The sequence below is a fragment of the Cynoglossus semilaevis genome, chromosome 14 (assembly GCF_000523025.1).
Source record: "Cynoglossus semilaevis isolate Cse_v1.0 chromosome 14, Cse_v1.0, whole genome shotgun sequence".
In the NCBI taxonomy this organism is placed as follows: Eukaryota; Metazoa; Chordata; class Actinopteri; order Pleuronectiformes; family Cynoglossidae; genus Cynoglossus; species Cynoglossus semilaevis.
The window spans coordinates 25,019,903-25,036,845 of NC_024320.1; the positions used below are offsets into that span (position 1 = coordinate 25,019,903).

A 16,943-nucleotide genomic window follows, 5' to 3' on the forward strand; every position below is an offset into this window, starting at 1 on the left:
TCCAGATAAGGTATTGACTGTAAGCAGAGATGACTGGATGAAATCTTAGAGACGCACTGCAATATCAGCAGAGCCAATGAGACCATCAGAAGAAACACAAAATACTCTATAGTATACTGTAAGAAAGAATAAAGAAGTTAGGGTTAGACCCAAATCAGATGTGATTAGAATTGTTCAAGCTTAAACAAAGGGTTACCTGACCTTTGACCTGTGTATGTTTATGAACCACACTGTGAATCCTGGGTTATTTTCTCCTACATGTATTCATGGATCATCTGGATTTACACTTTCCATCAGAATTATTTCACTTCCTGATTCCTACAAACTACTTCCTGCCTTGTTTATTACTGTATGTAACTGCAGTTCTATGAGCCTAGTGATGGGGTAACAGGCAATACAATACACAACACCCCATACATACAAAAAATACCAAAAATTAGCAAAGTATTTTTTTACTGATGCTAAAAAAAACATACATTTAAATTTGCAGTTGAAGAAAAATAACATTTTAATCCAAATTGATTGACTTTTGTTGGTTGTTTGTGTCACTTATAGTTGTACTAATGTACTTTGTGTAACTAGATTAATAAATATTAATCTTAAGCAATCTCACTAATATTCCTCAAATGTAAACAACACTGTGTATGTGCCAATAATGTTGACCTCTATCACGTCATTCTTACAAATCAAGACAGTTAACCTACTCTGGCACAACAGCATTAAAATATTGAAATTGAAATTCACTTGCTTCATTGCAGATTTCCTGTGTCTTTCTCACCTTTCCTTATATTATTCTATTCTCACCGTTTCACAGCGTTCTCACTTTATGTTGGATCACTCAGAAATGTGTGATATCCGCAATATGTTCTGTTTCCTGTCGTGCGAACAGAAGTATTTAAATTTGATCACACCGACATTACAGTCTGTTTCACCATGTTATCGTGAAGCATCACATCTTAGCAGGAAGTCGACCTGTTGAAAGAGACTCTCAACGCGTTCTACAATCCTCCGTCAACGTGCACAGCAACAACAGTTATGCTTTGCATATTTTTATTGATTTTTTCCATATTAATAATTTGTCATTTAATCATTTCTATCAGTCATGAATAAAAACATTTTTTAGTTTTATATGGACATGGTACAGTAAAAATACGTTTTTGTCATATTTAGGGCTATTGATTAATCATGATTAATCGTGATTGAGCCACAGATACTCGTTAAAGATTCTAACAATTTGTCATCAAAGTGAGAGTAATTCCCGTATATTTTCTTATTATCATTATATCTCATCTCCCGTCTGTCATGTGTTAAACTGGTTACTGAGGAGGGTGGAGAGGGTGGAGGGGATGGAGGGGGTGGAATTATGTAAATAAGGCGCAGGAGCATGTGCCAGTTCCAGCACAGTGCCGTGAGAAGTCAGACTACAGGCACAAAGGCTTTGGAGCGCCAGAAGCCGGGGCCGTCGGTAGATGGCGGTAACCCAAGAAACCTGATCCAGCGGCTTCTCGGGCGCTCTGTCTCAGTTTGCAGCACTCGCACTGACGGCAGAGGAGCCGAACACTTTGAAGGACACCAAAAGAAACAGGAGAGCTCACGGCGCGTCCTCTCGAGTTTTACGCGCAGCCCTGCCGAGCAGGAGACGGAACGCTTTTGTCTCAAAGAGAAACGGGACAAGTGAAGACACCATGGAAGACAAATCCAGTTCGTTCTCCAGCAACAAGGAGGAGAAGGCGGATGGGAATAATGTTTTTCAGAGGCAAGACTCCATACAGATAAATAACACGGGGAGTCAGAACATGAAGGAACACAGCAACTCAGTGAGCTTCAAGGGGGAGCGGGAAGAGGCCATGGTCGGTTTTGACGATCTGGAGGGGGCGGCCAGGCAACATGGTTTTATGCAGAGGCAATTTGGGGCCATGATGCAGCCCGGAGTCAATAAGTTCTCCTTGCGTATGTTCGGCAGTCAAAAAGCCGTGGAGAAAGAACAGGAGCGGGTGCAAACGGCCGGATACTGGATCATTCATCCATATAGCGATTTTAGGTAAGGGTTGGAAAAGACTGCCGCTCCACTCCTCCTTCCCCGCACCCACCCCTCCCGCCACCTCGGGGTTCATACACTTTCACACACACACACGCCACTCTGCAAATCGGCACACGCACGCACGCACGCACGCACAGCCTTCTCCGTACGCGCACACGCTAATGCGCTCCTGTGTTTAGGCAATCAGGTTTGCGCAGGATGAGCGTTTCCCCTGATCTAATGTGCTCGGTGACTCTCTCTCTCTCTCTCTTTCTCTCTCTCTGTATTGATGCGTCTACGCGTGTCTGTGTGTGTATCTGTGTGTGTGTGTGTGTGTGTCATTGCGGACTTTCTGTATTATAACAGAGTGAGACGCTTAAAAGGCTACAAAGGTGTGTGAGAGAGACGTCCTTGGAAAAGGGATGGTGAATGTCACGCTGAGGAAACGCACACACACACACACACACACACACACACACGCAGCCAATTCCGATGGCAACACCGTTCCGGGTTGTCATTGCGTCATATTGCGCTCGTGTGTGAGGTGACAGCACCTGGACACTGCACCATCAGCCACTTGGAAACATTTGATCCCGTAGGCCGCTGTATGGACTGCGGTGAAGGAGCAGCAGAAAATACAGGACTGACCGCACGTCCAGAGAATGTCATTAAAGTCATCTCCGCGGTTTGTACTTGTAGACAGATGACAGGTCCGAAGTTTGTGTGTGTGGATGTGTTTTTGAAGCAGTTCTTCGGAGGGAATGTGATGGAATGTGTTTCTTTTTAAATTAGCTGCAAACTGATCACGTCACACTTCCTCTGCTGGCGTCACCACAGCGCCAGAGTGACATAACTGCTTTCCTGTCCTAGCCCATGCCCCCGCCGCCCAGCAGCACCCCCCAACACACATCCACTTCCCCAACATGGCTGTACTGGTAGGACAGACAGACAGACAGACAGACAGACAGACAGACAGACAGACAGACAGACAGGCAGAGATAAAGCCTGATGTTTCCTGCCCACTGCGTTTAAATGGTAAACAAACAGGACCAGGTGGAGGCAGAGCTGGTTCTCCACAAGCTCCGTGTTTACACCTCACCAATTAGGTGTCTCATCGGGGCCATGTGTCCCCTGACACAGCACATCGGTGACAGTCATCTCCATTTTTCCACTGGAGCATGTTGTGTGTGTGTGTGTGTGTTCTGGCTGCCTCCTGTTTTGGAGCTGTCCATGGTGCTGAAGCCTGATGGAAGGTTCAGCGTCACAAACTACACTCCTTCTGCTGACTACTGTTACTGAATCAATATATGAACGGAATCTAATTTTCTCCAGCGTATCTTTAATTTATTTGTGCAAATTAACAATTGGAATTTTTTTTAAAGAAAAAAAAAGGCTTTACAAAATAATGTGACCCTTCAATGATCCATCATACAGTGGGCTTTGCCTCTGCACTGTCATGTAATCTCACAAAAGACTAAAGCATATGCACATGCCCATGTGCACACACAGATGTAAAATGATCGTGGGTGAGGATTAGTCACATAATACAACAATGAGATAACCAGTCTCTGAATACAGTTACATAAATAGACTGTTCCCCTTAAATCATGCTGAAATGACAGGTCAAAAACAGTTAATTATCAAATGGTCATTAATTAGTTGTGAAGGACAAGTCATATGGAGTGCAAAAAAAAAGGTAAAAATGGAGTAAATAGCAGTTTACCAACGCCATTGATATGGACAGAATAGAAAAAATCCAAAATTGTAAAAAATGGAAACCAAAAAGCAGATAAATTAGATAATTATCCATATTCCTCTGTGAATTTCTGTTAATCTCCTGCAGCTGTTTCATTGTCACCATGACATTTTGCAACAGAAAGAAAACTATGGTTGTTAATAATTTGAAACAGCCAGAGGGATTGTGACACTCGCTGATGTTTTTCCTCCTTGTTTAATGCAAAAAAAAAAATAAATTGAAAGTCGACCCTGCTGGCTGAATTCTAGTCAGCATCACGGCTGGAATTGTTCTAGAAGGTGATATTTGGGGAAGAATAATGAGAAGTGACGGCTGATGCCACTTGAGGACATATGTGTACAGTACAGTATGTCTTACAGAATATGAGTATGTGAAATAGGAGACGATCTGGGTCATCATATAGAGGATTCTCGTCATTTAATCTCTGCTCAAGGAGAATGACTCTTTATTTTTGCTGTATTTGAGAAGAGTTTAGGTAGGCAGGCAAACGCCCCCTAATGTTTTTTCTAATATTAAAATGTCCAGAGCCTCTTGTTCTGGGTGAATTTCCAAGTTTTGTCTGTGAATAAAAGTAAATTCCAGTTTAAAAATGTCACGTTGTTGATGTAATTCCACATTATTTATGACCTGTTACAGCCTGTAACCTGTGCAGGTGTCTGAAGAGGTCATTTCTTTTTCAGTCCAATTGACTGAACACCTTTAAACTTAAAAAAAAAAAAGTTTTATACAGGAGCATGCGAAAGGTGCATTTCTAGTTCCATAATTGTATTAAATATTCAGCGATTCAGTTTATTTATAAAAATCCTCGGACACAATATTTATGAGCACGACGTGACACAAAAGCACACTATGTTATATTAGTCTTACATTTGTACGTTTCATGAATGACACCACTATCTACACTGGCTTTGTATTGCTTTGTGGGAGTGTTTGAAATTCAATATCCAACATATTCTTTGTACACAGTTGCTGCTTAAAGATTAATGGCAGGTTAGTAATATTCATTATTTATAGATTTTAGAGAGGCCTTGTGCATGGCCCCGTGCCCTTCTGGTTGTGCTGAGGGGGAGACCTTTGTTCCCCCATAAAAGACTGTCAAGGATGTTATCTTCCAGAGACAGTGCCAAAAAAACCATCTTTAAAGATGATATGCCTGATGTCATCGGACACTTTTTTTTTTTTTTTGCTGAGCCTTAGAGGTCAACTGTAGAGGGAGAATGTCATTAATGTATATGTGGCTCATGAAACCTTACTGTTATAATACAATAATAATAAATGTTTTTGGCAGTTTTCATACGGAACAACACAACAAAAAAGTCTGCTATTGCTAAAACTACAATATGTGGCTTCAGTTGCATAATATACCCATTACAGGACAGAGTAACTAGGCTTGGCTGTGCTGAGGAAGATCATGTGGGGTTCCCTTGGTTGCTTGGCAGGATCGGCCTGGCATTGATTGCGCTGAGGCCTGGTAATGAGAAAAAGAATACAAGAGGCTGTTTGATTGGCAGAAGGATCCTTGGATTTGCACCAGAGGAATATGAGTCATTAAAATGAAAAATAAAAAAATAATAACGGGGGATATAAAGGGAAGTCAAATTAAAACAAATCGTTTTATTTGAAAACAACAACCATTTAAGTCTAAACTCGTCTGCTAGCTGCTGCAACGTTATCTGACCTGGAACATTTTGACGTACCCTTGTACTTGAGAGATTCATAAAATAACATGACGGATATAAGAAAAATCATTGTATTCAGTTAATAATATAGGAATAATGTATGTGTTTAGCTGTAGTTATTTTCAGTATCAGTCATTTTTGACTGACAATTAATATGGTACATTTTTTAAATCTGTGGTATAGATAATCACGTTTTTATTGGTGTAAAGACCAAAAGATCATCTCCTTCACATTTTGTTGCCTTTATTTTTATTGGTGTAAAGACCAATCATCTCCTTCACATTTTGTTGCCTTTCGTGTCGTGTTTTGCTCCTCTGGTGGGTATATCCTCTAAAAGCCCGTTGATGTATCGCAGTGACCTCCTCATTGTTTCTCAGTTGGTATCATATATTAGCTGCAGGAACTTGCTGTGTCGCTGCAGGGACACGGAGTGTTTGAAAACAATGATCCAGTGATCACATATTCCATGTTCATCAATCAGAGCAGCCGTCTGTGTTTCACAATGAAAATATGTTGAAATATCAGCAGTGGAATGTAAACCTCAGCTTAATTAGGATGAGGTAACTGTCGGCTCATCAGGTGAAAGTGGAGGAATCTGTTAAATGTAAACAAGGAGTTTAAATCCTGACTGTGATTGTTAACTGACAGAACCAACTTCACTGCACTGACTCAGGGCTTTACCGGCGGCTTGATGGATTCTGGCGATTTGAGAGCTGAGGCGAGAGCCTAATGCAGTGTATCAGGATACGGCATCCGAGCTGACGTCAGAACTCGGGCTTCTTCACTGAGAATACCTCAGATGTTTCTTAACAGCGTGGAGCGTCATTCATCCTTCACCGATCTGAGCCACCGTCATGTTCTCTGTGGCATTTAAAAGTTCTCCACAATCTCAGGTTGCTTCTGATTTCCAAATCAAACAGTGGAACATGTTTTATTTATCAGATAAGTGGGAGTCTTAAAGGTCATGAACAGCATCCCACCTACATACAGTATGTCAGGAGGAAAGTAGAAATAAACATGTGGGTGCTCCGAAGATTCTCACGGTTCTACATGCAGCTTTTAATTAGATACATTATGTGGGAGAGAGAAAAAGAACACGGAGATGCCATTACCTGATACTGAAGTTTAAATATAAAGAGATTTTTATTTCTGACGACAGACTTTATCTGCAAAATTTTAATTGAATCCTTCAAACTGTTTTATTTGGCTTTTAGAAAATAAATGCTGTATTTATGAGCAGGGGTGCTAACAGCTGTGGCAGAAGTTTTTATTCTGTTTTTTTTTATTTTTTTCCCCAGCCTGTCACTTGTGATAATAAGATTGTAAGTAGTACAGCTGGGATGGGTCGGCAGGATTAGCCTAGCGTTAGCCTCCACTCCTGGAGAATCCTGACTTTCGTAGGAATAATATTGTTCCATATAAATAATATTATTGGAGTCAACAATGTGAGAGGTAACCAAATGTCATGTATCGCAAAATCTTGCAAATAAGGTTTTGCAACAATGACGTTGGAGGTGTACAGCGCCGCACCTCCACTCTGCTCTGTAGTTGACTTTCAGGCCAATACTGACTCAGTCATGCTTTAAATCCAGCTTCCAATCAGTGCTTTTTAAACATTTAGTATTGGATTTGTTGTTGTTTGTTGTTATTTATCATAATAATTTATAGAAAACTGTATTATAAATATATTCATACTGCCCCCTGCAGGTGAGGGAGGATTGTTTTTTATCACAAACAGTCTGTTAAAGTTAGTCAAACCATTTTAAACATCTGTTGTTTTCCTTTTTTCATTTGCTCCAGATTCAAACCCCTTTTTTTCATTGTTACTGCAAACAGACGATGATGACGTCACTGCAGCCTCGTATTAAACATTTAAAAATATGTATCAATAATGAATAATTCATGCCATGCATCCACTGTCTGTACGTCATGTGGCCCAGCAGCTGAACTGACAAAGACGGACTTGAATGTTGACAGTGGTGTCTGTACAGTCTGTTTCCAACATTAGCTCCACGGTCTTTACGGTCTGTGCTCGACATCACACTCAAGGTGTAAAGTTTGTTTTTTCTTCTTAACGTCAGTGTAAAAATATCACACCTAAAATAGAATTATCAACAACCAGCAAGGCTGTTGTTTAGCTGCAGCAAAGACACTTTTCTGAAACATGAGCTGTGTGTATTTTTAAAGCCAAGGCCTTGCTTTATTCATTTAGTCCATTACTAAGTGGATGGCCTGCCAGAAAGGCAGCCTGCCAACCAGCCGGCCGCTCTGTTTCTATTGTCAAAGATCAGCAGTGGATGGACAGCAGCAGGGCTGGTGTCAGTGTTGGGTATTTAACATGATAGAATTCCGGTGAGACATAATTCTGGACGTGGTTGCAGCCGCTGAATGGTCCCAGGAAAGAGAGTCGACTCAGATGAAAGTTTAATAACAATGAAAGGATGTGTCTGGTCACAACAGCTTCATAAAACCTCACTGTCTCTGTGGGGTTGAGTTGTACGGCATTCTCCGCTACAGAACTGTACAGTGTCTCATGTACAGTACAGAGAATTCCGGCTGAAACACCATTCAGTAAACTGACAACGTAAACACACTCCTGCTGCAGTACCGGCTATATGACAAAAGGAAAGTCTAATGGAAAACTGTTTAAAGACATTAGGGATATTCTTATATATATATTGTTTCACGTTTGGATTGACTCGTTTCTTTAGATAGAAAATAACAGGAATGGACATCTGACACTTCCTCCTTGTGTTAGGTACAGCTTGAAACCACTGTTCCATCAGTTCAGTGAGCTGGTTGTTATAGGTGACCAAAACAAAAACAAACAAATGTCTCCTCTGCGGCTCAGCTAAACAAGGCAAACTGACATTTAACTGAAAGAAAAATCAAGAAAACCAAAGCACGGCTTCATCGCTGTGGTTTTACGTGAAACCCCTTCAAACTCCACCTTTGACCTCTAACATTTCCACTCGTTTCTCATTTATCCCAACGTGCTTTCTCATCACCTTTTCTATGGTGTTCTCCACAGGTTCTACTGGGACTTGATAATGCTCATCATGATGATGGGAAATCTAATTATCATTCCTGTGGGAATAACCTTCTTCTCAGAGGAGACCACCACGACCTGGTTGATTTTCAACGTGGCCTCGGACACAATCTTCTTGGTGGACCTGGTCATGAACTTCAGGACGGGGATCGTGAACGAGGAGAGCTCCGAGATCATCCTCGACCCCAAGGTCATCAAGATGAATTACCTTAAGAGTTGGTTCGCCGTGGACTTCCTGTCCTCCATTCCAGTGGATTATATCTTTTTGATAGTGGAGAAAGGCTTTGACTCTGAAGTGTATAAAACAGCCCGGGCCCTGCGAATCGTTCGCTTCACCAAGATTCTCAGTCTCCTGCGTCTGCTGAGACTGTCCCGGCTCATCAGATACATACATCAGTGGGAGGAGGTGAGTGTCCTGTACCGCTACCTAGAATATACCATAATGATATACCATTATTCTAGCCCGTACTGAGGCCTCTTCCCAGCAGCCTGGAAACAACCTTGAAAGGTTAATGCACAGATAGGCGGTAATTGTGCCTGTAGAAAACTAATAGGTGCTGTCAGTTGGATTCTGGTCAGATGGTTTATCTGTGGATAATAAGGGGCATCCTGATCAGTCGCAGCTCACTGGTGGGTGAAATGTATTTACTGCTGCAGTCTGTCCTTCATTTGGAAGCACAACGGCCATTTCCTTGTTCTTATTTCTGAAATAATTTGGATGTATATGTTACCTGAACAAAAGTGTTTCTTTGAACATTTTGTTGCTGGATCTTTGAGACAGTACTATGGTTGGTATTTTTGTGAGTATCTCTCAAGGTATTACCACTGTGGATATTGTGATATTGTGAATATTGATTTTACATGTAACGCGAACTAAAGCACACACAACACAACACCTGGTGTGTGTGTTTGGATTACAGAAATACAAAACATTTTTAAAGACTTCTGTTTAGTGCAAATGAAAAATCACAAATTTGATCAGCGGCAGCTTGAGGATAAAATATTTAAATGAGAAATTCCCTTTGTTATTTTATTTGTCCATTAAACATGTGTACTGGTATATTCATCTGCAGGATGTCACCATTTGCCCAATATATTTACAGTCTACAGTTTTACGTTTTCAATTGCAGAAATAATGTAATATTTACATAATATGTGGGATATTGATCAGTGTGAGTGAATATGAAATCAAGATGAATCCCACCTGCTCTGTAGACCACACATGCTGAGCATTATAGCACCCTTGGAGGGCAGCGCCCCCCGAGTTAGTCCTCCTGTAACTACAGTATTGTCTGTCAAGGTTTGCGTTATATCCTGTGTGGAAACACTGGTCTTCAATTTTACGTGTAAAGGTTTTATATTAACATTTTACATCACATTGATTTCTTCCTCCTCCAGGAAGAGTGTTCTCTGTGTTTGGATAAAATGAAACCTTAAAAACATGAATAATCTTTAGCCAACGAGGCTAAATCTTTAATAGTATTTGTGCCTATATATTCATGCATGCATGCATGAGCAAACACACACGCTCACACACATAAACCATATTTTGTAAGTAAATACCACATGGATTACAGCAGCTCGGTGTGTCTTCATGCTGGCATGCACACTATGTGGGAAGTTGATTATGAAATTCAGATAGGGCAGTGCAGATAACAGCGCAGGGCTGTGTGCAGTGGGAGGATGAGATGGTATGGACTGGGTTGGAAACACAAATAGTCAGTGCCGCAAGGTTAATGAAAATCTGCAGTGAACATGCAGGGAGGCAGCGCGGTGTATAAGGATGTGTCACAGCGCTCACAGCCCTGCCCTCTCACGAACTGTCTTCTTTGTCTCTCAGCTTGTCATCCTCGCTCGTCTTTCGATCTCTCATCTCCTCCTCTTTCAAACGATTTTTTTTTTTTTTTTTTTTTTTACCAGTCTCACGTGTACGGACTTCTCTATTAACACACTGGATGTTGTTGTCCCTAATTTAAGTACATTTAAATGCATAGATGGCATAGAAACCATGAAGATGTAACCACTTCAGACCCAACACACCCATGAATAATAAAACTGTCAATCAAACATTGTTCATTCGATGTAACCACTTCAGACCCAACGCACCCATGAATAATAAAACTGTCAATCACACACGTCCACACGAGATGTGTGAGGAGATACAGGGCGAGCGCTTGGAAAAATCCTCCGCTGTCATAACATGTTAGGTGTAGGACTGGGGATTAGAGCTTTAATGGAAGGACAAACCCAGTTCTCTGCTGTTATAATTGACCCAAGGAGTGAAGCGTCATTGCATCAGCCTTGGGATAGACTCGCGTCAGTACTTCACTCAATTTCCTCACTAAGTCGTCACCCAGCCTCCATATCCCTCAGCTGTCGTTTTCTCACATTTTTTTTCCTCCTTCTATTTGTGGACTGAGAATTCAAGCAATCAAGAGCCGAAGTCAGATTTCCCAAGGATCAAATATTATTGCTTTGCAGACAAATATTTTGGACAGCTAAGACATATTTACACGTGTGAAAACGGGAACCTTGTTCTTCTTTGTTCCAACGAGCTGCTGGAGAACGTCAGTTATTCTGTGTTCTCTCAGTGTCTTTCACACTAAAAGTGTCAACTAACTCCATTGACGAATTCAGGTTTTTTTTTACAGTAAATAGTTCTAAAAGAAACACAGTTCTTTAAGGCTATACAAGCTAACACAGAGTACTACTGTACACTGTTAATAATATAAAGAAAAATTGCCCAGTTTTTTTGAGAGCTAATGATATCAGGGTAAAGAGGTTCTAATGTGAGGTATAATTGAGAAAAGGTATTCGGGATATCTAGGTTTGGTTAATGTAGAGTACTTAGTACAACTGAACACATCAGAACAGACTCATAAAATGGTCAAGATGGCTGCCGCTAGCATTAAAAGCTAGTGTGTGCTGCTAATGGTACGTGTTTAAACCAGTTTTGGTTTTGTTTCATATTTGGTTGGTCATAAACAATCTTTATGTTTTCATCTTTCATGTGCAGTACTACAGAGAGTGATGTTTCTGCATTGCTAACATCAGCTAGCTAAACATTAGCATGTCTATACTATAGATGATGTTTTTTGTGGTTTTATAAAGTCATGTTCTCTAAATTTTGGTGTGGTGTTCATATTGTCTGGGGATCAGATTTCTTTCTCCTAACTCCTTTTACCCCCCTGCAGAAAAAAAACAGCCCTTTTACATTGGTTGGTATCAGTTATAGAAACCCCATGGGAAATTATTAAGAACTGAACATTCAACATCTTGGTGAAATAATGAGAACAGACATTGAGGGCATGTTTTTCTCCTTCACTCTGAATTTTTTTAGTTTTAACATCTTTCAAGGATGTTTTTGTTTTCATAAAGAGCTAATGATCTAAACATCCACCCAAACTCACACTTTTGTAGCCAAACATGTCCCACAGTCCAAGAGCAGCTTTCGATCCAGTTTGTGTTTACTGCTTTAATGAATAAATAACAAACGGGTTAACATTTGAAATCCTCTAAGCTCCCAGAGCAGCATCTGGCTCATTTCTGTCACCAGCCCTCTCGCCAGATCACAAACCAGGCACAAGGGCTCAGGTCGAGCTTGTTTTTGGATACCAGTCCCCAGGGCTGGATCCACACTTTCCAACGCCCGAGGCAGAGTCTGTCTTCTCACTAGGATATTGATTAAAAACACATCAGAAACAAATCAGTCAACATGGTCGTTATGACATGCTGCTTGTCAACATACTGAATTATACATCTCATCAAAAAGACCACAAAAAACTCCTTGTCCTTGTGTTAGGGGTTGTTGCTTTATGTTGTTTTCAGTACACCAGAAAAGTGATGGTTTCTTTTTAATAACACCAGAACAGTGATGGTTTCTTTTTAATAAAATGCAGAAACAAAACTCTCATGAGCCATTTATTGGTCTCAGTGATGCTCATGCTCATTTACAATGATTCGCTACAACAACCTTTTAGTTTAAGGTGAATTAATTCATTTTAATTGAAAGCACATTTTTGTTCTTAATTCACCAAATCTGGAGCCGTGACATGTCTCACAGAGTCACCTGTCAGTTCTCCTTTGATGCCGTGATGATGCTGGCTTATATCTCAGCGCTGTTATTTAATATAGAAACACAGTGGTGAGTCAGCTGATCTTTTCTGACCTTGCTCTCCTGTTGTTTGTTCATATTCCTTTGAATAAGTGCTGAGTCATGGCAACTCACCCCTGAAGTACCTGAGTGGTAGTTTTCTTTTTCTTCTCTCCTTCAATTTCAATTTCCTTTTGATATTTCTGGAAGGATGCTCCTGCTGATGAAACTTCCCGGGCCTCGTGTCATCACCACAGTTGGCCCAACATGCAGTTTTTCATTCACATGCACAATTTTCTTTATTCTTTTCTTCATTCTTTGTGAATCAGTGATTTTTTTTTTCTTTTTAACCTGGCGTGCAATAAGAACTTGATTCATATTTTATAGGAAAATAATTCAATGTGCGTGATGCACTTAGTGCCTGCTATGGAAGCTTTTCTGGCTATTATGTGTGCCTCCCTCTTTCTGCGTCAGAATCACACAGAAGAGTTGAAATGCAGATGTCGAAACTATTTCTGTAAAAAAACAAACAAACGTCTGTTACATCCTCTGTACGTAGGTTTACTACAATCTAATTTTCAGCATTTCACATTTCATATTCATGGACTTTGAGAGATCCTGTCGTTTGTTTTGTTTTTATTTACCTTTGGTGTGCTGTTTCTGCTGCTGCCAGCCACAGCTCAGCACGATGCAAGTGATCTGTTTAATTAGAGTGTCTGTGGGCCTAAGCTAAGGTGCACGCTTGATTCACAGCTCAGCCGGTAAATTGATCTGAACAGGGAAAATGTGAGCCAACTGACCTGGGTATCTAGTTCACTACGTGGGAACAGTAGAAGAGTCTTTAACTACGTTACACAGGCTAAATGTGGCGTCCACTGAAATAACCTAGACTACTGTGTGGGGCTTACAGCAGAGCGGCCCACGCCGTTCTTTCCCCTCCGCTAGTATTTATTTTATACTGTAGTACATTAGGAAGGTATTACTGTACATGTTGTCCTTTATGCCTACGCTGCAGAGACAGAATTACTACCACATGAAACACAAGGCCCTGTGTATTATCTTTTAAAAAGATCAAAGTTCATTCAAATGGAATTTCCTGCAAGGTTGTACATGTTGTTCATTGAGTATTTAAGTATCATTTTTTTTTATCTTTCACCTGATGAATAAAGTTAGTCCCACTCACTGACACCTGAGTTTGTTATACAAAAGCAAATTAAGAAATAACAGGTTTGAGTATAAGGTCTTATAACAGGTCTTTGCAACTAAAGCTGGAGAAAACACTTCATGTAAATGCTAAGGGTGGAAACAGCTGCTGAATGTGCTTGTCTTTTTAGTTCTAGGAAACTGTTGTTTACTCTTTACAATGTCTGCGACATATATATTTTTTAAGAAACCCACTTTAATTTGTATATTTACAGTATATATATATATATTATATATTTTTTAAGAAACCTACTTTAATTTGTATATTTACAGTATATATATATATAAACATATACTATTGATGTGTGTGTGCAGTAAACATTCTTACCTACAGATTTAGCATCAAATCTTTTTTTTCTGATGATGACATTTATATATACAATTACTTTAAACCATAAAACCAATATCAAAATGTATTACAATGTATCAGAAATTCAAAATAAAACTTAAATATAATATAAATGTATTACCATCATCTGGATATTTTCGGTTCACTTGGTTCTCATTCACTTTCTGTGTTCATGTGTCTGACACTGAAGACAGTTTAGGCTACATGGACTAGAAACATTTGATTTATTCTCATTTCTTGACTCTAGATTAGAAGAACTGCTCTCTCCTGCCCCCAACTGGCAGTGACCATAGCTGTGTGAGGAATGTTTGTGGCCCAGAAATCTAGCTTTTTATCGAGCCTCATATGTGTGCAGCCACACGGCTTACCTGAGATGCACTTCACAGGTGCATCTCCAACACTAGTGAGCTGCAGTGGCTTTGTTCTGAAATAGAAATCTGACCTCATGTTTCTGCAAGCCGTGCACAAAGATAAACATCTACACACACTCCTACACACATCGTAGATGTCACAGATGGTTAAAAGTTGTTTTGAATGTTTTCCAAATAGCTCCAGGAGTGAAACATTGAAAACACTGCAGGTTCATTCATTTTGAGTGTGGCATCTGTCTACGGCCGTGTAGCACGATGAAGTGCCGTCTGATGAATCGTAAAGATTTGTAAGCAGCCACTCCCTAAATCTACAAATGTTAAGGCGAGAATTCTCCCACAGCTATTTGTGTTTCCATCTGCTGTAAATGTGCATTTGTTCAATTGTGTTTTTTAAAATGTGCATTTGTTCAATTGTGGGTTTTTTTTGGTGAAATATTATTAATTGAATGGACATTACAAAGATTCTAGGCCGCACCACCAAACACAAAAATGTCCCAAAAAGTATTTCTAATAAAGTTTAAATTTACTCACAAGTTACTTAATATTAATTATTAATTATCAACCTGTTTAGTTGAACATAAACCTAATGTACTCGCAGGAATTGAAGAAAGAGAATCACCAGATATTCTTCAACAGCTGTTTTTCACTTTTGATTTTTAAATAGCCTACTGGTGCCACCTAGTGGGAAAGTATTTCATTGTTCTGCCTGACTTTGTCGCATGATGAACGTAGACAATATTTGCAGTAAATAAATTAGTAGTTTTCAGAGCAATTACATTAAATCATCACCCGATGATCCCTTAGGACACACTGGTGTGCCAGGGCAGAGTGGTTGGGAATCACTCCCCAGGCCATTAGCCCGGTCTTATTCAGAGATACAAGACGATGTGCTGAGTCATGAAGTCCTCAGTGATGATTTAGGTTGAAGTAGGGAGTAAAGTGAGGGGGAAAAAATGTATACGATTTGATACGAACTGCAGTCATTTGTAATGTTGAAGGCCTGTGTAGTGTCTTCATGTGTGTCTGCAGTACATCTGTTGATCTGGATAGTTTATATACATGCATCAAAGGAACAAAAAAAAATTTCACCACACATTTATCCTATGATCATTAAACTTCCTAGCAGGGCTCTCCAGTGTGCCTGAGGCAGCCTGGGGCTGCAGGGTACCTTGGAGCAGGTGTGAGTTAGCCCAGATTCTGAATTGCTGCTGCTTGTGATGCACACAGTCAAGAATGTGCAGCTGGTAAATGTCCCAACAATAACCTGGGACACAGGGCGGAGCTTTGCCAAGCACAGAAAAGTCTGTTTTCTTGTAAGAAAAGGTATGTTGAGGACGAAGCAGTGGGTATATTTGCTCTGCCTGGAAACAACATTTAATTTATCACTGTACGTCAGCAGGTTGTAATTTCAGGTGCTGATGATGTGTTTGTAGCAGAAGATTGATTTGCCCTCATCTCAGCGAGCCTTGGTTTCTCCAGACTGGGTCAGAAGGCTTTGTTTGGTAGATACAGATCTGAGAAAGCCCAGAAGTGCACACCCCAGTACTGGGAAATACTTCTTTATGTATAAATATATAGGAAGCCAGTTTTGTATATTCAATATAGTGAACTACACATAGATATAATAAAACAAATGTCCCACAGGTTAAAAAAAACAGTGCTGCGAAGTTGCTTAGCTTCTTATTTTATTCTTCAGCTATTTAACCTTTAATTATGAAGTGCCCCATTTATTTTTATGACATTTTAATTGACCACAAAACGTAACTCAATCAATTAAACTTGACTTTTTGTTTTGTTTATTTGAAGCTAGTTTCTTAAGATGTTATGCTTCTGGCCTCTGGTGAACACAGAACTACATTTTTCATTAAGGAACCACAGTGATATTCTGCATGGTGAACACAGTAAATATTCCCAGCTCCGAACTCCTACATTTCTCATTAAGGAACCACAGTGATATTCTGCTTTGTTGCATTCCGTCACAGCAGCTTCCGCCCTTAGTTACTGCAGGAAAGATATAAATATGTATGGTCATGTTGTCAGTGTTCACGAATCCTTTTGTTCTGCTTTGAGTCAGTCGTTGGAATACGGTGTGAATTCAACGATTTCACGGCCGAGGGCTTTAATTTTGACGTGACATTGTGTCTTTAATCAGGACAAAACAGGGAATTAGGCTCTTGTTTCTATTGCAGCATCAGCAGGCATGTTGGAACTGAAGCAGATTGTTGTCTAATGTGGAGGAAGACGCAGCCTGTGGGGGGTGAGGGGTGGGAAAGATCATTATTTACAGGTCTCTATGTGCAATTCTCCAACATTTACATCCACATAACTTACAGCAGCTTTAAATTCGATGCAATATTTGACACTTGCAATCAAAGCCAACGTGAGTCAACAACCTCTTGATTCTCATTATTTAAAACAAAACC

General features: G+C 40.1%; 1 protein-coding gene across 1 annotated transcript in view; it reads left to right on the top strand.

Moving 5' to 3' along the window:
- Nucleotides 1–1,685: 1,685 nt before the first annotated feature.
- The window catches only part of hcn1 (hyperpolarization activated cyclic nucleotide-gated potassium channel 1), a 52,840-nt gene continuing 37,582 nt past the window's right edge, over nucleotides 1,686–16,943 (top strand). Inside the window, exons 1-2 of the mRNA XM_008326053.3 lie at nucleotides 1,686–2,041; nucleotides 8,487–8,910. Of these exons, the coding sequence (XP_008324275.1) occupies nucleotides 1,686–2,041; nucleotides 8,487–8,910 (780 nt within the window). The remainder of the gene's footprint in view (nucleotides 2,042–8,486; nucleotides 8,911–16,943) is intronic.